Source organism: Protopterus annectens, chromosome 1.part2, assembly GCF_019279795.1.
Source record: "Protopterus annectens isolate FY-2018-M chromosome 1.part2, PAN1.0, whole genome shotgun sequence".
Classification (NCBI taxonomy): domain Eukaryota; kingdom Metazoa; phylum Chordata; order Ceratodontiformes; family Protopteridae; genus Protopterus; species Protopterus annectens.
Genome location: NC_056727.1, coordinates 216,373,993 through 216,396,230, shown reverse-complemented (window position 1 = coordinate 216,396,230; position 22,238 = coordinate 216,373,993). Strand labels below are relative to the sequence as shown.

Sequence of the window (22,238 nt, the reverse complement as noted above, 5' to 3'; positions counted from 1 at the left end):
GTGGAAACAGACTGTTGTAACATGTGCCCTGTCATCTGTCTAGGCTTGGCCTGTGTCCAACAAACTAACACCAATGTATACTCCAGCATGCATCCATATCCTGTATCATTTAAAAGGTCTGCCTCCCCCACCCCATTCCATCTACTATGTACCACAACTGAACCACTGCAGCAAAGTTTGTGCAGTCCAACCCATACTTCTTTGTCTATGCATGGCCACTGTTGCTACTTCTCTGGTGAGTGGCATAGGCTCCTCATTAGAGTTTTCATTGAAAGGTCCTCACCCACCTCAAGGTTAGTTAGCATGTGAGGACTGGAGGCTTGATGCCCATATTGACACTCTGGACCACCTCTTCATGTGGCTGGTAGAATCATGTAACTGGCTGACCCCAGCCATCAGGCCACTAACAGCTGAGTCTGCTCCTAATGTCAGTCATTGAAGTAATTGACTTCTGGAAGTGTTCCCCTCTGGGGCAGCTTGGCAGGCATCCTCACTTCACCCTATCCTTCCTCCCAGTGTTCCTCTTCCTCATGTATTATTCACCCCCCTCCATGTTTGTAGTCCTCTCCTCCTCACCACCAGTTGTTCCCTCTCTGTCTGTCTGCCTGCCTGTTAATCTCTACTGCAGTGTCCCTTCTGTGTCACTACTTCCCCCTGGTGGTCTTTGTGCTTTATTTCTGTGTATCTAACTCTGTCGTCTTCCCTATGTCCTCCTTCCAACCAAGGAATTCCCCATACTTCCTTTCCATTGTACTCCTCTTCAAAAATAAATAAACAAACAAATAAAGTATACCTACCCCCCATAAAAATGTGAACCCTTCCTCCCCCACTCTGCTCTTCTTTCCCATTGGTCTTCTCTGTATTCCTCTGCTTGCTAAAATAAAAGCAGTTGGCTGTCTTTGCTGTGTAGTCCATGTACAGGCTCTCAGATGTGTCCATATTGTAGGTATGTGGTGCTTCAATACTTGTGTGAGTTGTATCACATCAGGCATGCTACCTGCATGCTGATATCCTGTGGCCACATGACTCTTCATAGCACAGTTCACTTGGTTGCACATAGACTGCCAATTTTGTGACTGTGAGGCGTCATTATATAGTAGTATCACAGGTATGTCCCACTGTGTTGGCACTTATGATTGCTTAGGCCTTGCCAGGCTATATCATTCTACATCATGTATACAATTCCTCACAGTGTGGCTGCAGTATGACTCTTCCTGAATGCCCCCAAGATCTTCTGAGTCATCTGACAGATAGATCAGTAGTACCTGTCTGTCTCAAAATCTGATTGGATGCCAGTTACAGTAAGGGACACCCTTTTACTCAAATCTCTTACCTTTCAACTTTTGAATTTAGGATACTATCGTCTCTCAGTAAAAAAATGTATTTTCAGAACTCAGCCATATGACCTCATATGGAACCATCTTGGAGCAACAGAGCTGCACTGATTAGTTTCACGCTGAGCTTTTGAGGAAAAAACACTCCAAGTTTACCCCAGTGGCTTGTAGCTATTTTCTTCAAGATTTCGACTTATTAAGGGGTCATTAAGTTCAGAAGGAACCCAAAACAAATCTATCAATGCTATTGTTTTTATGATGATAGATAATCCAGTCACGTGTTGCTTCATCGCACATCTGGAGGCTGATTTGTTTCTTATTATTTCAATTGTTGAATAACTGAATGATCTAATTAGCCAGTTCCCAAGGTAACCAGGTGGTAGCATAAGATATATGTACAATAATATTATGCTTTTCTATTATTGTTTAGTGGAAATTGTTCATGTTATGTTGTTTTCAAATGGAGTCATCATGTTGAAAATGAATGCAAACCATGTACATTAGCTATGTGTAAATATTTAAGCATAAAGTATTGTATGTTGTTTGACTCATTTGTATAACTTACTTACTGGCCTAGGCAATTACTGAAAAGTGAAATAAATAAATAAATAAATAAATAAATAAATAAATACATAAATGTTATGGCCCCAGGTCTGAAGTCATTTTCCCTGAAATAATAATACTATTAACAACTGTTTGCATTTTAATACTACATTGTACAGCAGCAGCACGAGGTATGGTGAAGGGAATGTTTTGTCACAGAAGACTTTTGGAAATAAAAATGAATGCTAAAATCAGCTTTTCCTCTGCTTCTCCTTCTTCTTCTGTTGATAAGCAATACGCATTTTTTCTGTCTGTTTTGAATTTCGGTTCCGCCACTATATCACTCTGGTGGCACTGTATGCATGGAATGTTCATAGACAGAAAGTTCCACATACAAAGCCAAACCAAACAGCAAGGACCCAACAATCCAGTCTGTGCCATTTTACAAAGATCTGATAATATTAGTTTGAACTAAGGAATGTCTACAATTATGAATTTGTAAGAATGGTAGCCAGAGCTGAAGAAGAATTCTATTTCTGTACATTTTCAACTATATTTTTAGATTTTCATTACTATGTGGTGCAGTGATGGTGGTATATACAATGCAGGAGGCAGACAATGGTGGAAATCATCTCTCACTTGGTGGTAAATCTGGATTTGCGTACTAGTACCTTGGCTTACCAAAAAGAGTGTCACCCGAGTATTTAAATTTTGCCTGGCTTCATCCTTGGCCAGATGGTGATTGTCACAGTTATATGTTAGCTGTGTTTCAAAACACATTTCTCACTTTTTTAACTATCCTTATACAACATAATATTTCCCACTGCAGATGTGCTCCTGCACTGAAACTGTTTAGTAGAGATATCTGTCAGATATGTGACACAGGCACATGTTCCAATACACATTTACATATGCAGTACATTGGTAGAATTTGACTTTTTTCACTGTTGCTAGGTGTCTTAGGTTCAAATACCCACTTGAGTGGCCTGACCATTGGAGTGCTAGCTGAAGACATCCTCAACGACAGATAAGGCATTGTCCATACAATAACAAATATGCTAAGAAATTGTTCAAGTACAGGTTAGTGCTCTGATAGTCTGATATAGATGGGTTCTCTGAATTTAATTTCTCCAAGTCTTTTGGGTTTCTAATTCTATAACAGGAATGTATGCCATTCCTAATTCAATGTATGATAAAAGTTCATGAAATTAGCATTGTTTCAGTCTTTGATGTTAGTCAAAAGTGCTGTTCTCAACACCTGCAATGTGCCCAGAATTAACTCCTAGTTCATACAGAGTAACAAATATCGGTAGAATATCTAAATACAACTGTACGTTCTTTTTTGTGAGACCCATTGCTTTTACTGCTATTGGAACTGTCTGGATATCCTTCTTCCACATTGCCCATGATTTTCCCTGCAAATCCTGGTATTTTGGGACTTTACATCTTTTTGCACGTAAGACACTTTAATCACTGGGTATAGCAATTTCAATGAACAGCGCTACTTTTGCCTTCTTTTCATAGACTACTACATCAAGTTTTCTTGCATCTATTTTTGAACTGTTGGTAATGAGTTATCCCATGTCATATAAACTTCATCATTCTCTATAATGCTTTGTGGCTCATGTTTGGAATGTTTCTCAGCTACTTCAGTATTGTAATGTCTGCACAATCCCCAGTGCAACAGTCTTGTCACATTATTATTCTTTTCAATATATAGGCCATTTTGCTATTAGTATATCATACCCAGCAACAAGATGTGTGACTGTTTCTAAATTTGTTTTACAAAACCTGCATTTGTCTCTTTCTCCCACATGATCAGTTTGTAAATGTGCACATAGTCCACTATCCTGAGCCATCAATATTAACCTTTCATCTTTTGGTTTAAATGCACCTGTCCTTAACCATTCCTGCCTCAGCAACTGATCGACATGAGGTTGTTCCAGGAGTTTTCTATACTTGCAACTATATTTATGCCTTTTCCACATTTTTTGCCATCTCATCTGATCCCTCACCTTATATTATTTCTTTTATTTTTTGGCACATTCAGTTGCTGCTTGATTTTTGTCTTCTGGTTTGATCTTCATTCCTGCTTGACAGCAATATGCTTCTGCTAAACTAAGTGGGGAGTGCATCTTACACTTGTTCTCTTCGTGTTTTAAAATTTTCCTTATGTCTGGATCTTGTGAGGTCAGCAGATTTGAATGCAGCCCTATGATTGAAGAATTATACATGTAATCAATTTCAAGGAGGCCCATACCTCCTGCAGAATTGATTTTTATAATCACTTGATAAGCATGAAGCATTTCCTTGTTTTCCTGTCCAACTGACCCTATAACTATTGGAGTCATTCACCCCAAAACTGTAGGTTAGAACTGGAAAAACAAATTGGTTTATTGTTAGGACTTTGTTCCTAGTTGTCAGTATTAAATTAAGTCTTCTGAAATATTCTTTATTATGTTTTGTTCATGTTTAATTATCAATGCTTCATCACTTCCCAGACATTTATACACTCCATCCTGCTCAAGTTCCTTTATATCACATTCCTGTCCCAGGATATTTTCTTGGTGCTCCAGCTTTCCTGCATTAAAGGTTGCTTTTGAACATTTATCCAGCCCAAATGATATTCTTGTATCATCTGTGAACGTTTTGACCACTTGCAGTTGTGCTTTCAGTTCCTTATCTGATGAACTATGAACTATAGCTTTAAATCATCCACAAAAAGAAGATGTGAGGTCTTTACACTTTGCTGTTTTCTGGGAGCCAGATCGTAGCCATGACCTAATCTGTTAAATAGACAGCTTAATGGGTAAAGTGCAAGACAAAACAGCAGCGGTGACAGTCACCCTGGAATATCCCCCTTTGGATTTTTATTACTGGAATAATAATTTGCTCTCTATCATCATTTAGCTGCAAAGTAGTCTACCACTGTTTCATGTTCTCTGTAATGTAATTGATGAATAAATGGCATATCTTATACATCTGTAAGCACTCCTTTATCCATGCATGTGGGATGCTGTCACATGCTTTTTTGTAGTCTGCCCATGCCATAGTCAGATTCTTCTCGTTTTTGCAGTTCTCCATTATGAATTTATTTAACTAAAATGATCCTTTGTTCCATAACACTTTATTTTATTACCCTTTTGTTCTACTGCCATGATTGAGTTTTCTTTTAACAATAAACTCTGTTGGCATCAGTTCCAGTGTATAGTTTATACATGGTTGGAAGGCAAGCAATTGGTCTATAGTTTTTAGGATAGCTTGCTGATTCACACTTAAGGACAAGTTTCGTTTTTTCCTGCTGTTAGCCAGGCTGGTGTCTGTTCAGGCTGCACATATAAGTACTTCTTACTTAGGGCTAAATCTTTTTGTAACAATGCTAATACATTTAACCAGAAGTTAGGTACTGCATCTGGGCCTGGGGTTTCCAGTTAGGAGCTTTTCTTAATTTTGCCTCAATTTCTCTGGCCGTTACTTTTCATATCCTGTACAGTTGAACTTCTTACTGTTTCTTTTACTTCTTTCCATTTGGCATCTTTGTTATGTTCCATATGGTCAAGCATTTTTGATGACTGTAAAATTACTTGAATTGGCAGTGGTTGCTTTTTTATAACCTATGTGCCCAATACACATGTGCATAGCTAATAGTGAATTAAAAAAGCCAGGAAAGGTGTTTCAGTATCATACCATTAAGGCATCATTTATATACATTTTTTCATTAAGATGTCATTATACACTCCTTTGCATATGACCATCACTGTGACTTTGCAAGGGTTTCACATAGTCACAGCATATGTTTATGAATCACACTTTGCAGGTGTCTGCAGCTTGCATAAGTTCATACTATAGTGCACCATTGCATAACTGCACACTGCTCATCTGTATAACTATGAGCCACCATCTCAGAATATATAGGGAATAGCCTCATTTTAAAGCTGGTAATCTCTGACCTGCATTTTAGCTGTTAACTCAACAATGTCACATTTCTAGGAGTAGCATCTTACGTTTTCTCATGAGATGCAGGTCATCTGGCTTATGTATTAAATCAACAATATCAATTTTTTGAGTTAAACCTTTTACCATTTCCTGCAGTGATGCTTTGTAAAATGGTGAACCGCTTCCTCACACAAAAAAATTTTCCATTTCTTAATAAGCTCCTCAGGCTGTCACAGACTGAAAACTCAACTTCCTGATTCATCCAGTTTCCACACGTGTGGAATTCTTGTAACTACCATTTTTGAGATTTTTGGCTTGGAAGGTTTTACACCCCAGTCCATCATAATTTTATAGACTCTTCCAAAAATGGGACAGTTCTCATGTAAAGATGTGCTTCTTGCTTGAGTGAAAAAACAAAGTGCCCATTACTGGCCTTGGTAAAGACACACAGAACATACAATACTTCAGGGCCACGTAGAGCACCGGCAGTACAATCAAGCAGGTCTGTCCACTAAAGAAGCCATTCAGAACTGACAACAATCCGGTACATCACTGCATACCAGTGGAACTACATTTAATATCTGTTCCAATGAAAAACATACTATTATATTCATACATACATTTAATTAAATTATCAGCTGGAAACTCAGAATGTATGTGCCACAGTAAAGATGTCTGTGCCCTTCACCACAGATTTCCATATTCACAACAATACATACTTGCGTGAAAGCATGTGAAAACACAATGGTTTAAATCCTCCACCAGAGAAGATGCATAGAAATATATTTAGTGACATTCAAACTGGTTCATAGTTTCCTCAGTCTGGTTGCAAATATAAAGTCACTTTTGAAACAATTTGATGAAACATTTAAAGTGAAATAATGTAAATCACAGTAATTAAAATGGGGTGGACAGTAAGTCTGTGAAAAGTTTAAAATGAACTTAAAAAACAGTAATGCAGAAAAGAAAAAGACTGTTAGGCACACTTCAGTATGGAGCTCTGTGTATGGTGTACTTCAAAACTTTGTATCACTGGTTCTGGTAAGGTTTTCTTTCCCTTAAGTGAACATCCTTAGATGTGTTTTAGATTTAGTTGGTGACATTTCCACAGAAGAAAAACAGTGCTAGTATTGTTACTTTAAACTTAAGTAAATCACAGGATTCTGCCTACTGGTATTTCTTATTAGAGTCAGAAATAACTGAAATAAATAGAAACCTGCCTACAGTGGGAATGACAGGAACATTTCTGACAATTACAGCGGATACTAGTCATTACATTTGAAAAGCTCAATATTTCTGTTAATTTTTCAGAAAGGCAAAATCAATTAGAACATTCAAAAGAATTACATTTCTTTTAAATGTACTATCTCAAAGGTATAATGGAACAAATCAATGTTTCCAAATATTTTAATACACCATATATTTGAAATGTATCCCCACAAACACTTCCCCTACTGTTCGAGGTTGCATAACTTGGTTGTACTTCTACTAACCCTAAAATGTGTAGATGTAAATGGCAAGTTTTGTGATACAGACATTTTAGTCACTAGGGCCAGCCTTAAAAGATGAAGAAGAGAGAAACAATCTTGATACTTAAAAATAACATCTCTTTGTCTGGAGAGATTCATTCATTCACATGAGGTACAAGAGCAAACAGTCTGAACTGGTGACAGCAGTATGTTTCAAGTGGTCATAAAGTGTAGAAGGCAAACAGCATAGGAAGAAGCCAAGCAAATGTTAATCAGCTCCAAATTATTTGTACCATTCAGCAAATATTAGGGACCTCATCAGGACACGAGGCAAAATGACACACAAGGTCCAGTATAAATGTCTAATGTCACTACTGGGTGACATGGTACATGTTAAATACTGAATGGGTACAAAGAAAAAATGTAAGGTGGGATATGACCAGAACAAAATCTACTAACCTGTAACCCAGCATCGGTCCAGAAGTCCACACTTCTTTTCTGTTACAAAGGACAGTGCAGTTAATCCAACAGCCCAGAAAAAGGTAATACTGGTAAAGAAAAAGGATATATCAGCTATTTGCTGCTTCTTTCAGTGATGTCAGCAATACTGAAACAATTCAGTCACATGGAAACATGTATGGGTGCAAGTATGTCAGTCATAAGTAATCTTAGTCAATATGGACATACATCAGACTTCTTAAGCATACAGATATACAGAGATTATATCTGTGCCTGACTAATATTAATCCATTATATATATATATATATATATATATATATATATATATATATATATATATATATATATATATATATATATATATATATATACAAAAAAGAAACTAACTGCATATAGTAAAAGGCTTCCAACTGACTTTTTTGCTATGACTCAGCCATTTGGTACCTCTCAACCTCTAAACAATAAAAATCATAGCAGAAGACCCAAAAGAAAAGCATATTTTTATTTTTTTTATTAGAAAAGCTTTAGCTGTTAAACTCTATTTAGTTACAGATAAAGAAACTTTTTTTGCTTATTTCTTTTGTTTAACAATATATACCATTGAGCTTATCAATTTTAATAAGGAAAACCATTAAATTTATGAGGAACAATGCAAAATATATGGTCAGAAATTATAACACCAAACCTAAATCATAAACAATTAAGAGGTATATTGGGCTTTTGATCTTTTTGATTTTCTGCAGCAGTGTAGCTCTCTTTAAGGCCATACTCTTACCCTATATGACATGTTTTGTATACTTTTTTGACTGACATTTGTTATCCACCATAGTCTGGGGAAACTTATTAAATGGTATCTGCAGAATGGCAGTGGACTGAGTGACCGCACTGTTGCTCATGGTGGATGGGTTAGCTTCTTCTTATTTTATGCAGTCCCACACCTCTCCTGACATGCTGGACTGACATCAGAGAGGAGATATGCAGTGGCAGTGTGAGGGGGGGGGCAGCTCCTTCTCTGTTGTGAAGCATCCCTCAATCACCCCTTCCTCTATGCTACCACATGGGTTTACTGGAACAGCACAAGTATCACAAGTGGTGTCAGTACCTCACCACTATATATTGCCCCCCAAGAAAAAGCAAGCAGGCTTCCGCCTCATCACTCTTCTTCATTCCCACAATAGTTCCAGCAGAGGCTTGAGCTTCTTGCTGAACTTGATTCCCCTGGGGTGTACTCTGAGTTTTATCCTCTGCACTATGGAGCTGACTGTTCTGTTGCTCGAGCTACTCTCTGAACTTGATTTCCTTGGGGTGAACTCTGAGTTTTATTCCTCTGCACTATGGACCTGACTGTTCTGTTTTGCATTGTATTAATACTAACTGGATTGCAACATACAGAACTCCATTTTCACAGACATCCAAAAATCTCCCAAAAAAGTAACAAACATCCCATGAAGAATGGAGCAAATTGTCATCATAAGATCATGAATAGGCATTTATCCAAAATTACCATATACCTCCACCTCTCTCTCTCTCTAACACACACAGATGCACACAGAGGCATACACAGACACTCATACTTTGTATGTTTTTTTAAAAGATCATTAGAATTACAAGACAAGTGGGTTCAGAGATCATTATGTAGCAAAAAGGTACATGCATCATGGTCTTGTACAAAAAAAATCAAGGACTTCCATCTTCTATTTCTTCAGTGAATTTGTAGAAAGCAACATATTCAAAACATACAGTGCTTAAACATGTCAGGTTGAACACTTGTGATGTATCAGTTCATAAGTGTAGCTGTGATCCCTAGGTGCATTTGAGAGATACAAATGAAGCTGTGCATCATGCCTGGCAGTGCGATCCTGTCTCCAGTGGTATTTCAGAGAAACAATTTTGAATATTTTGTTCATAGGGCATGTGAACAAAGGTCTAAAGCACAGGTTTTTAGACTCTGTCACACTGAGCTTCCCTCAAATCACAGAGGAATCCCCTAAGACCCTACTACAGATCAGAAACATGGTTTGGACTTTCTCACTCAGAAAATCATATGCTGCACTGCACTGTACAGATGCAGATCATCCTCAGTGCACAAAGTCCTGAAATAATCAATATCTGGATAAGTGCATTCATCTTTTACTAGTAATCTGCAATCAGCTGCAGGTAGGCATTGACTTGTTATCCTACATTTATTCTGATTCTGCATAAAAACAATACCCGTTAGATAATGCTTTAAGTTCACAGCATTTTCAGACTTGCTTGGGCTTCCCCTGAAACAGTTCCAGGTCTTTCCAGGAAGGCTGTGCTCACCATTAGAGAAATGTTAATCTAAACCACAAGATGGTATGCACATTCTTAGTAGATGATCATGAGATAAAGACAGAAAAGCACCTTTGCATCCTTCTAAGAGACTCACTGCTCTTAAGGACAGCATCCCCTAGGATATTTCAGGTGTGGTAAAAGTCTTTGGTCAGCATTCGTAGACTGCGCAGGTAAGGTGGTGACCAAATGATGGATGAATAAGGATCATTATAGTCGTTGTTGATATATCCATTTACTTGATGCTTATAACACTAATTTTATGGACATTTTATGAAAACCTGTACCAGTGACAAATTACTTTGATGCAATACTTCAATAAATTTGTTCAAATGTAAAATAATATGTACTGGTAATGACTGAAGATTAACACATATTGAATTCACAAGAGAAATGATAAGCTACAGGGGATTACTGAAGTGTTTGACATTATGATTTGTTCTGCTCTACTGTAACTGCAGTTATCCACTAATTAGTGTGGTGTGACCTTTGTTCTTGTTACTAATTAACTGATGTATTAGTTCTAAAATATGTATTTAGAATTTGTCCGTGTAATATTAACATAATCCATCTTATCCATATTATTTTTCACTAACCCAGGACACAGGTAGTTACTAGGTTTGCACTTCAGGGGACCAGTGAGGTGCTCTCAAGCACTGCCTGCTTAAGTGACCTGCTCAATGTTACACAGTCGACAAATGAAATCAGAGGGAATCAAATGCTGTACCCCATGAACTACAGCTCACAGCCTTAATCCTCTGTGCCAACTGCCACACAACAGACATCAGCAACTACTTTCTCTACCTTTGGGAGAAGTAACAGGAGAATACAGAGTCTTAGCATGTATAATATCAAATGTTACTGCAGTTAATCACCTATGCTATACATGTCAAATCAGTTTTACATGGGTCTTTCTACCCAGGCATTCACTGACTATGGGTTATGCACAGTAGACAACCTGACCTAATCTAAAATACCTAAATGTTATAAGAAACAGAATTGGCAACCCTAACATGACCAGGAAATAATATCAGATAAGGATAGTTATGATAGCTAAACTCTAACACTTATTAAATAATAGATAAGGCCTTGGATTTAATCACAAAATTGCTGGCTCAGGTGGCTGTTAAGAAATGAAAATTACATTGCCAGCAAAAAAGAGGCTGTTTTGTTACAGAAAAGTTACTACAATTAATAAATATTAGATTAAGTCCAAGAGCATATTTATTATTCAGTGCACAAGACATTTTATATAACCCAAAATGCACTGTGGTTTAATGGAAGGATTCCACTGAAAGGCATATTGTTTTGCAAATGCTACCATGTCTCTCTCTCTTCACTTTTCATTAATAATGCTCCCTACTTGTGCAGATAAGTGATGTTAACTGCTCTCAAGATGGAAAGAGTAAAGCATGACCCTGCTACTACAGTGATATATTCCAGTATTACAGCCAACACATAATGTATACATGCTCTAAATATGCAATGAATACTGTCTGTAAATTATTTGTATAAGGAGAAAAGTTGGATGAAGCTACCATGTCATGGCCTGGGCAATTCATGGTTTGACTGGAAAGCTGACCCTTCTAATTTAGACAAGTAGAATACATAATATAGGCTCAAAAAGGAAACTAGACTTCCTACTAATAATGCTAAAACTGAGTATTGCAGAACTCTTCAAAACACTACTCTGGGTCATCTCAAGAAATTTTGTGAAGTCAAGAAGAATCTTGCTTCTTTTTGTCTTTTTCACAAATCAAGCTCAGAACTCATTAGCCCATAACTCCTCGCTGAACTGATAGATAACACCAGCATCCCCCTTGTGCAACAACTACATTATTCCCTAGAACTGCTAGAAAGCATTGACTGTTCCAATCAACCGTTCTTCTGTACTACCCATCCTGATATTTTCAGACTACTAGCTATCCACTTGCATTTCTGTTGAACTCAATACTCTCAAGTAAAACCTTACCCACAGATTTAAACATGCACTTGTCATATCCCCATAAAAAGAATTCACCCCTTCCACTGATAATTTTCAACCTTTCTAATCTTTGCCCCCTCACTAAAATTCTTGAAACGATCATTTGTAATCAAATTCAGGATTAGAATTCAAGGTATGATACCTTCAGAAATAGTAGCACAGATTTTGATCCAATTACTGTACTACTGCAGCAATTTTCTCACATGTAGATCAAACAGTCATTAGTATGGACCAAGATAAAATGACTGGGCCAATATATTCTCTGTTCTTAAAAAGGCCTTCAACACTTTTGACCATTCCCTCTTTCTCATAAACTTAATGAGACAGGTTTTGCCACAGATGCCCTCTGATGGGTCAGAAGCTATCTCTTCAATCACACCCTTACCCTCCTTGAACCAAGTCATATCTCTGGAACATCAAGCACAGGTGTTCCTCAGCATCTATATCAGAACATCGAAACTGACAACATCAAATGCTCACATGAGCAAATATTCACGTACTCAACAATGGTATTGTGGGAGGCTGTGCCCCCACACACCCCCTGCTAAATATATATTCCTACTCTGAGATCGCACTACAGTGAGGAAAGGGAAAAATCCCAATCTTCACTAAACTGCGAACAAAATTAATAAACTTCGAGGACGTGATTTTTCGCTCATGTGATTGTTCAACATTGTTGATTTCGATGTTCTGATATAGGCCCGTTCCTCAGGGGGTCTGTGCTTGTTCTTTTGTTTTCTCTCTTCATAAATGATCCTCCCTGGGACTTCCCACACATCAACTGTATTCTTTATTCAGATAACTTTGTGCTTACCAGGGACAATAAAAACCCAACTAAATCTTTCTCAAAAATGAAGGGGTGTGATCGAGCATGGAAGAGGACACTTAGAAGTATGGCTCCGGCCGCTTGTTCCAGAAACTACCAATTTACTTTAAGAGTGTTCATTGCCTAAAACTACTAATATATTGATTTCAGTTTTCTTCCATATTCAGTGAACTTTGCAAAGATTTCTGTGTCGACATGATATGCATTCAGCCAATTTTTTCCAGTGTGCTGAAGCAGTGGTTACACACACACGCACACACACACACACACACACACACACACACACACACACACACACACACACACACACACACACACACACACACACACACACACACACACACACACGCACACAACATTCCAAGATAGCATGGTGGAGAATGGCATGGCACTCACTAAGGATATTAGGGTCACTCACTTGACCCTTGAATCTTTAAAGAATTGCTTAAAACTATAGCCAAAGATGTTCAGTCCATTAAGCAGACTGTTGCTTTTCATGAGGGAAAGCTGCGTAATACTGAGACTGTGATGCACCATAAGCATAATTCACTGGCTGAAAAGCACTATATCATGGCACAACACTCCAGCCAAATTTAAAGTCTTCTAGAGTGCAAGAAGCAGTTAGCATTGAAGATAGATCAGCTTGAGAACCATTCATGGTGAAACAACTTCCAAATCACAGGGTTGTCAAAGAACACTGAAGGCACTAATCCTTTGGAATATATAAGAAAAGAGCTGAGTGCACTGCTTACAGCTCCTTCCTCTCCAAATACTGAAAGGGTACATCACATAGCCAATAAGCTAAACAATAAAAATATACTTTGACATTTTTTATTTCAATATCTGGATGTCAATGCCATAAAGGACATTATTTGTGCTGCCAGCGAAAACACTGGCACTGCATGCCCTTCATTTGGTATCTGATTACAAAGCCACTTCAGATTTTAAACAAAAGCAGATGGTTATTTACTTGTGCAAGTTTAGAGACTGGGGTTTCAAAGTGAACCTTTGGTTTCCAGACACAATTTGTCTCTCCACAGGTACTGTACTTAATATTTTTCATTCCCTGTTGGAAGCCGACAGGTGTTTCTAGTCCACAAATTTTGCTTTTCCAACATCATATGCATCTGCAATAAAATCTCTTCCAAATGGGTCACAAAATAGGACCGGTCTGCTTCTAATTCCCCCTCACAAACAGTAAAGCCAGAAGAAAAGTCAGGAAGGGAACTTAGCCCACAAGAGAAGTGATGGAAGTAATCTAAAGACTAATATAGGCTTGAGCAGTCCATCTTCCTGAGTCATCGACCCCCCCCCCAACAAACTCACTTTACAGGGTGATTATGCAAGTTTGGAAGACGACATGCTTTTCACGACACCTGGAATTTCCCAGTGGAATTGACACTGTTGGAAGAATCTTGGAGAGATAACGTGGACTTTAACTTAGAGGCAAGCCTGTGTAAGACTTGAACAATTTATATCTGGGTCTGGTTATGATATGACTGTGCAACTCTATGCTGTACTGCATGCCATTTCTGAGATTATTTTTTTTTTTAATTCATGCCGGAATTAACTGTTTCACTGCATATTGGTTTAATGGCTACAGATGCTTAATGCTAATGTATTTTGCATGTTTTCTGCTAGTTATGAAATATTGCTTTTTGGGATGGGATATGTCAGACAGGGATAACAGAGGTATTATAATGAAGGATGTCGCATGGCATACAGGACTCCAGGCCAGATGGCAGTAGCTTCCAGCTTACCTATGTGTGACCTGTGCACAGTTGCTAGAGGGTTCTTTTTTCTAGTTTCTTTATCTTTCACTTTTGGAGTGACCGTTCCTTTTTTTGACAGCTATTTCCTTCCCTCTATCTGTTGGTGACCGATTTGGTGCAGATGATTATTTTTTTAATACTATTCATCTAGATGTAGTCATTGCTTACAAGAAATCAGTTATTAAAAATGTTGCTGGTTATCACAGACATGTTTTTGTTACATGGAATGTAAAAGGGGTGTCAACAATTGTTAAGACAATAGGGATTATTGATACCTTGGCACAGAAGGGAGTTAGTCTAGGCTTTCTGGAACAAATAACATTTAGAAAGAGGGCAGCTAAGTGAACTTTTGCAAAATTGAATCTGCACAAGACTTTATCCTGAATTACTTCTGTGATGTTATGAGGTAGTGCCATCTGTGCCAGGGAGAGTAGGGCAGTACCTGTGTACATATACCAGCATAGCTAGCTGGAGTTTTGTAAAGCATTTTATGTTATTTGACTATCACACTGATTTGTACAGATGTTTGAGTTAAAATATATTTGCAAAGTTACTTGTGTTAAAAATGCATCAACAGTAGGCCCTGCTGCACAGAAAGAATGTATGCATGTATATTAGGTTGTATTGTTATAACTGATCAAATGTGTATATTTATCAGAGTACCCTGGAAGAGTGGAAAGTCTGAAATTGTGTTATAGCTTTCAGATGATGCCACAGATCTTACCAAAGCTCTGTGTGTGTATTGTACCAAAGTCAGGTGACCAGAGGTGATGTCATCCTCTAACCAGCATCTTGTTTCTTTGGAACTCTCGCAGCAGTGCTTTGGAAATTGAAAGGAACAATTTCTGACAAGATATATATCTCACACAGACAAGGAGAGACATCATCTGGCTTTTGCTGTGGTAAGACAATCACTCAGCACATATTAGCTTGCCTTGCTTTAGTAATTAGTCAGGGAACAGTAAATGTTCTTACATTCACTGCTGCAGTATTCCATACTAATGGGATTCCCTACCATGAAGCCCTCCATCCGGCCAGTTTACAAAAGATTTCCATTGCTTTAAGGTACGCTGAATGTCACCTCCTTACTCCTTGTGTAAGGTAGAGCATAAAGGTGATGTTCAGGTGTACCATCCTCAGTTGTTTCAACCACTGGTCTGTTGCATACATCCGTTTTGTTTTGCTGTTTTTTGTTTATTGGCTTTTTTGTGCTTGCTCCTGTTTGCTGGAATCTTCACAGTTGCAGATAAGTACCCAGTTGGGCTTTTGATTACTTTTTCCATTTTGTTTAGTGCTGTTTAGAGTTGATATCATCCAGGAAGGGTAAATGCCAGTATGGATGACTGATTCCCCATCAAGACCATTACAATAAGTGTCCTTTTAGTCTTGGTGCTGCTCACAACCATATGTCTTGTTCAATTTGTCAGGTGTTTGTCCCCAAACTCTTCATAGTAGGCTTTCTTCCCTCTCCTTTTACCTTGAGAACCAGCAACTTAAGGTTCTTGCTGCAGGTACTATGGATGGTACTTACTGCCCTAAGGGTCAGCTGTCTGGGAAGAAGGTGCATAAGGGAGGGTCGGAATGTTCTGCTGTTCAGTCTCTGCCGGGTGTTTCTCCTGAGGTTATTATGCACCCAGAGGCTCAACTGGTTGTTTTGTCAGATTCTTCTAATGTGTCTGGGTTGTAGGCTGGTAAGGATTTGGCAGGCAGTACGTCCGATGAGCCTTTGCAGGCGTCCATTTTGGATGTTTAGAGGGAACCATGGTTGACTATTTCCAAGGGGTCTAATGGGGTTCTGCAGTTTCCTCTTTCAGGAAGAGTTTCCTATTGCAGTTGGGGAATGCCGTCCTGAGTCTGGGCCTTCTCAGGTTTCCATGATGGTTGTCCCTTTGAAGAAGAAACAGAAAACTAACTATGTCTCTTCTGCTCCTAGGGATCCACAAAGTGAGTGGCAGGCCTTTACTCAGGGGTTATTTAATGCTTTACTGTTGTTGTGGCCTCCTCAAGGGGTTTCAGTTCCTGCTCCTCCTTGGTCCACCTCTTCCCCTAAATGGCCCAGAGAATTCCATTTTTCTGAGGTGGATTCTGATGATGACTCCCTTGCTTATTCTGCCCAGATTCCTTCTCCTTTAGACTATGGGTCTGAGGAGGAGGATTCTCATACTCTTGATAGGATTCTCATACTCTTGATAACCCTCTGAGGAAATTTCCTTTGGGGACATGATCTCTAAGATGATGGACTTTTTTTCAAGTGGGATTGTGCCCAGGTTTCAGATATCCATAAGAGACACTATGAGTTACTGCAAACAGAATGTCCTAAACCTGCAGTCATTCCTCCTGTCTTGCCTGCTTTACTGGATGTTTTTCCCACTGCCAGATTCTCTGCCTCCTGCACACAGGAAGTCTGACAGGTTTTACAGGGTGCCTGAGGATTGTTCCATTTTGTTTAAATGTCCTGCTGCGGACCCCTCTGTGGTATCTGTAGCCTCTGATAAGCCATCTCAATTGCTTCCTTCATCCAAGTTACTGCCTTTTTACAAGGACAGTAGGACCATGGATAGGCTGGGTAAGAAGGTTTATACTTCCTCTACCGGGCTTTTAGGGCTATTAATTATCAGACCCATATTTCTAGGTATGTCTTGGCTCCTCTTTCTCAGGCCTGTCAGGTTCTTTCTGATCTTCCAGACTCTGAGGGTACATCTTCAGTTCTTTCCTTTCTTGGGACTTCCTCTCAGGTAGTTCATCATTCTATCAAGTGTAGTTATGATGCTGCAGATGCCTCTTCAAGGGCTGCTGAGTCTGACTTGGTTCTGAGGAGATATTCCTGGCTTCAGCTTCAACCTTTGCCTGATGATATTAAGGCTAAGTTACTGGATGCTCCCCTGGATAATACTGTTTTGTTTGGTGAAGTGGCTGCTGCTTTATTTAAGTCTCTTCAGGACAAGGGGAAGGATTTACAGGAGCTTAAGCATGTCTTTGTTTCTCCTGTGCATAAATTTCAATGGAACTACCCTTCTAAGTCAGCCTTTGTTCATAGGCAGTCTCGCCCTCCTTCTAAAGGTAAAAAGAGTAATAAACGGACTCCTCCTGCTAAAGCCACTCAGACTGCAGGGATTCTTAAACCTTCCTTTCCTGACAAACCACATGCTGTCTGACTATCCACTCATTCCCAGCCACATTCCTCTGTCTCTTCACCTTTCTCTTTCTCTTCCTGTTTGGCTCGGGATCACCCAGGATTCTTGGGTTTTGTCAGTCATTTGTCAAGGGTACTTCATGGTCTGGATTTCTCATCCTCCTTTTATGGGCATTCCTCAACCTTCTTGGGAACAGCTTCCTTTTTTCCCAGAGGTTCTTTGGAACCTCTAGTCTCAGGGTACTATTCAAGAAGTGCCTGTGTCCCAAAAGAGGAAAGAGTTTTATTCAAGAATGTTTCCAATGCCCAGAAAAAAGGTACTTAGAAGCCTATTCTAGACCTCTCCCATCTGAACACCTTTCTGAAGGTGCCTTCCTTTCGAATGTTGTCCCTTCAGTCTCCTTCTCCTCTCTTGCTCCCTCAGGCCTTTCTGGCTTCTCTGGACCTCAAGGATCTTATCTCCATATTCCAATCCATCCTCTTTTCAGGAGATTTTTGCATTTCTCTGTTGCTTCCTGACATTTCCAGTTCTGTACTTTGCCCTTTGGCCTTTCTACTGCCCCAAGGGTGTTCACCAAATGACTCGCTCCTGTGACTGCCTTTTGCAGGCTTCAAGGGATCCAAATCCTTCCTTATTTGGATGACATGCTGATTCAGACATCTTCTTCAGAGGTCCTCTTGCAAAATCTTCATTTTACCATTTCTCTTCTTCTGAGCCTGGGGTTCTCAATAAACTTTAGCAAGTCTTCCCTGACTCCTTTTCAGGATCATGTCTTTCTGGGTTGCAGGATTCAAACTGTCCCACTGCTGGCATCCCTGCATCCTCCAAAGGCATTAACTCTCATTTCGTTCTTTCAAACTCTTCTCCTGGCCTCCATTTCAGCCAGGGAGTTTCTGAGAGCTCTGGGGTTCATGGCTTCCACCATTCTGATGCTTCCTATGGCCAGACTCCACATGAGGAAGCTCTAGTGGTTTCTGAAGTCAGTGTGGCTTCAGCATGCGCATCCTCTAGACTTTCCTGTTCCTCTTCTCCTGTGTCTCAAGGTCAAACTTCTGTGGTGGATTCAGCAGTTGTCTGTGAATCTTGGACTCCCGTTTCAGCCTCTACTTCCCTCTCAGGAACTGTTCACAGACACTTCAGATGTGGGATGGAGAGCAACGGTTGGCTCCCTGAAGGTTTAGGGAGTGTGGCCACCTTGTCAACAGAAGGAGCACATCAACATCAAAGAGATGAGGGCTCTTCTGCTGGCTCTTCAGGGCTTTCAACCTCTCTTCTCTGTAGCGTCTCTCAAGGTATTCATGGGCAATACCACAGTCATGTGGTATATCAACAAACAGGGGGGTACGAGATCCTACCATCTTTGCCGGCTGGCATTTCTGGTATGGGATCTGGCTATCCAATATCATATGACTCTTCAGGCAGTTTACATTCCTTCAGATTGGAACATTGTGGCAGACAATCTGAGCAGGTCCTTCACTCAATCCCATGAATGGATGCTTCACAGGGATGTGTTTCTGGACACTGTTCACCAGTGGGGTATTCCAAGTAGATCTCTTTGCCTTCCCTTTGAACAAAGAACTTCCTATGTTTTGTGTGAGAGTCCCAGATTCTCTGGTCTGGAAGGTGGATGCCCTCTCATTTTCTTGGATGTGGACGTTTGTTTATGCATTCCCAACTCTTCCTCTCATTCCGAGAGTCCTGTTCAAGATTCAATGGGATGCTTCTGAAATCTTGTTGGTGAGTCCCTTTTGGCTGCAACAGCACTGATTCCCTGTACTTCTGCATCTCTCCAGGGGTAATCATCACAAGTTACCTCACAGGGTGGATCTCCTCACACAAGATGAGGGTCTCTCATCCATCCTCACCTGATCATGCTTCATCTGACACTGTGTGTGATAGGGTTTTGATTCCTCATAGACACAGTTTTTTCTGAGGACATGCTGCAGGTCCTGCAGGAGGCCAGGAAACCTACTACTAGGAATTTCTACTTATCTAAATGGACGAGGTTTTCTATTTGGTGTCTTTTTCGTGACCAGGACCCACTTTCTGTGTATGTCCCTTTGGTTCTTTCTTATTTGTGTGAGTTGCTCAATGCTGGCTTGCCCCATTCTTCTATTAAGGCCCACTTATCAGCTCTTTCTGCTTGCCTGCCTTTAACTCCCCCATTATCTTCTAGATTTGAGGCTCAGCAGTTACTTAAAGATGTCCTTAACATTTGACCTCCCAGGAAGCCTGTTCCTCCTCCCTGGGATCTTAATTTTTTTCTGGAATAATTGACTCACGCTCCTTTTGAACCTGCTGTTTCAGCTTCTTTCCAACATTGTTCTTGGAAGACAGCTCTTTTGTTAGCTCTTACTTCTGCCAGATGGGTGTCTGAGCTGAAAGCCTATATGGCTTACCCACCTGTTTTGATATTTCATGAGGACAGGGTGTCCTTGTGTACTAATCCTTCTTTGATGTCCAAGGTGGTTAATGAGTTGTCACTTAATCAGTCTATTAATTTGCCTACCTTTTTTTTTCTCCACAATCTGACAGTGAGAGGGTGCTACATACCTTAGATGTGCATAGACAGCTCAGATTTTATTTGGCTAAAACTAAAGCTATCAGGAAGTCTAACCAGTTATTTGTTTCCTTTCATCCTAGGTCTTTAGGTTTGGCTGTTTCCAAGCAAATTATTTCCACATGGATTTCAAAGGCAATTTCCTTTTATTACACTTTTCATGGTGAGCGCCTTCCTTTTTCTATTAAGGCTAATTCCACTAGCACTCTGGCTTCTTCTGGTGCTTTTTTCAAAGGCTTAGATGCTAATTCTATTCTTGAAGCTGCTACCTGGACTTCTGTGCATACATTTACCAAACATTACCAGTTGGATGGTATCTCTAGAGCTAGGGCTGGTTTTGCTGATGCCATTCTTCATGGCTTCTTGAGGGCTCTGCTGCTTCCTCCGCCCAGGTTTCTTCTTGAGCTTTTGCACTCTCCCATTAGTAAGGAATACTGCAGTGGTGAATGTAAGGACATAGTACAGTGGTGTAAAATCTTACTATAATGGTAGATGTCCTTGCCTTCACTGCTGCAGTATTCACTCCCTCCCTCCATCCCCCTGGTCTTTTTCCCTTCCTGGCTGTGTTGATTCTCCTTGGTTTCCTTGGACTGCTGCTCCTACTGGGGCAATCTGTTCTGAGGATGGTACACCTGAACATCACGTTTATGCGCTACCTTACACAAGGAGTAAGCAGGTGATGTTCAGCATACCTTAAAGCAATGGAAATCTTTTGTAAACTGTCCGGATGGAGGACTTCATGGCAGGGAGTCCCATTAGTAAGGAATACTGCAGCAGTGAAAGCAATGACATCTACCATTATGGTAAGATTTTACACAACTGTACTTTCTTTAGTCAGTCAGGGACATTTAGTGAGACTAGTTTAGTACTGTTTTCTGCATCTGTGAGAAACTATCAAACTATTCAACTGTATTTTTTTTATATTTCTGTGGTTGAAACTCTGTTGTTTATTGTATTCAGTATTCTTCTGTTTTCTATTTGTTTATCATTAAATATTTTAATACCTTTCATTGTGTCTGGTCCTTTAGAGAATACTTTTAACATCTTGAAAGACCTGCTGCTTTGGTCACACCCTACCATTTGTATTGGTATTAATTTTACACAGTATAATTGGGTACCCTTCAGCAGCATGATTACCTCAGAGTCTGGGCAGAAAGGGGCACAGCTAGTAAATTTGTGCCAGATTTTCCCAGGTGTGTATGTGAGTGTAAAACTCAAATATCCAAGTGTGTGCATCAGCTACTGGGAACAGGGACACAGAGCTCCAAAGTGGTCAGTGTAGAGTTTTGTGTGGGTTTGGAAAGTGAGGGAGAGTCCAGCCCCAGATCTGGACCATGCTCCTTGTGTGCTCTTTAGGGAAATTGTGCTTGGTGCAGGGAGTTGCATTTGAAAATACTCTGTGAATCCAACTTTGCTATTAGTGACTGTCCCTCATCGGAGTCAGTGGTGAGGAATGAGTCTCTTGATTGCTGGCCCAGAGTAGGGACTTATCACATCTTTCTAAGCATGGTGTGGCCCTACTAATTAATTGGTCCTTTTGCTGGGATATTAAGGAATGGGCTAGTGATGATCAGGGTACATGGTTGATTGTTAAAGTTGACCAGACTAAGCACTTTGATTCCAGCTAGTTATTATGGTCAAGACATCCTGGAAGTGGTTATTTAATTTTGGCAGCTATGTATTTCCCTGTGCCAGCTAAATGACGTATTACTGTGGGTAAGGATTTTTACATAGTTATGCATCTCACTGTTGATACCTTTCCATGTGTGACTGTTTGCTTAACTCATACCGGTAAGGCTGTACATTGATTTGTGGAGGGTTGTCAGTTCATAGACATACAGAGGACAAACCACTCTTCCATCCTGGACTATACCGATTATGGCCTGGGGTGGAAAGTAGACTAGCTT

The 22,238-nt window shown here is 39.7% G+C and overlaps 1 protein-coding gene across 3 annotated transcripts in view; it reads right to left on the bottom strand.

The window, feature by feature from the left end:
* LOC122788685 (ABC transporter G family member 23-like) overlaps positions 1 to 22,238 on the bottom strand; it is a 1,725,589-nt gene that overhangs the window by 764,719 nt on the left and 938,632 nt on the right. For all 3 annotated transcript variants that reach the window (XM_044055583.1, XM_044055595.1, XM_044055590.1), the window contains exon 16: positions 7,742 to 7,830. In XM_044055583.1, the coding sequence (XP_043911518.1) occupies positions 7,742 to 7,830 (89 nt within the window). The remainder of the gene's footprint in view (positions 1 to 7,741; positions 7,831 to 22,238) is intronic.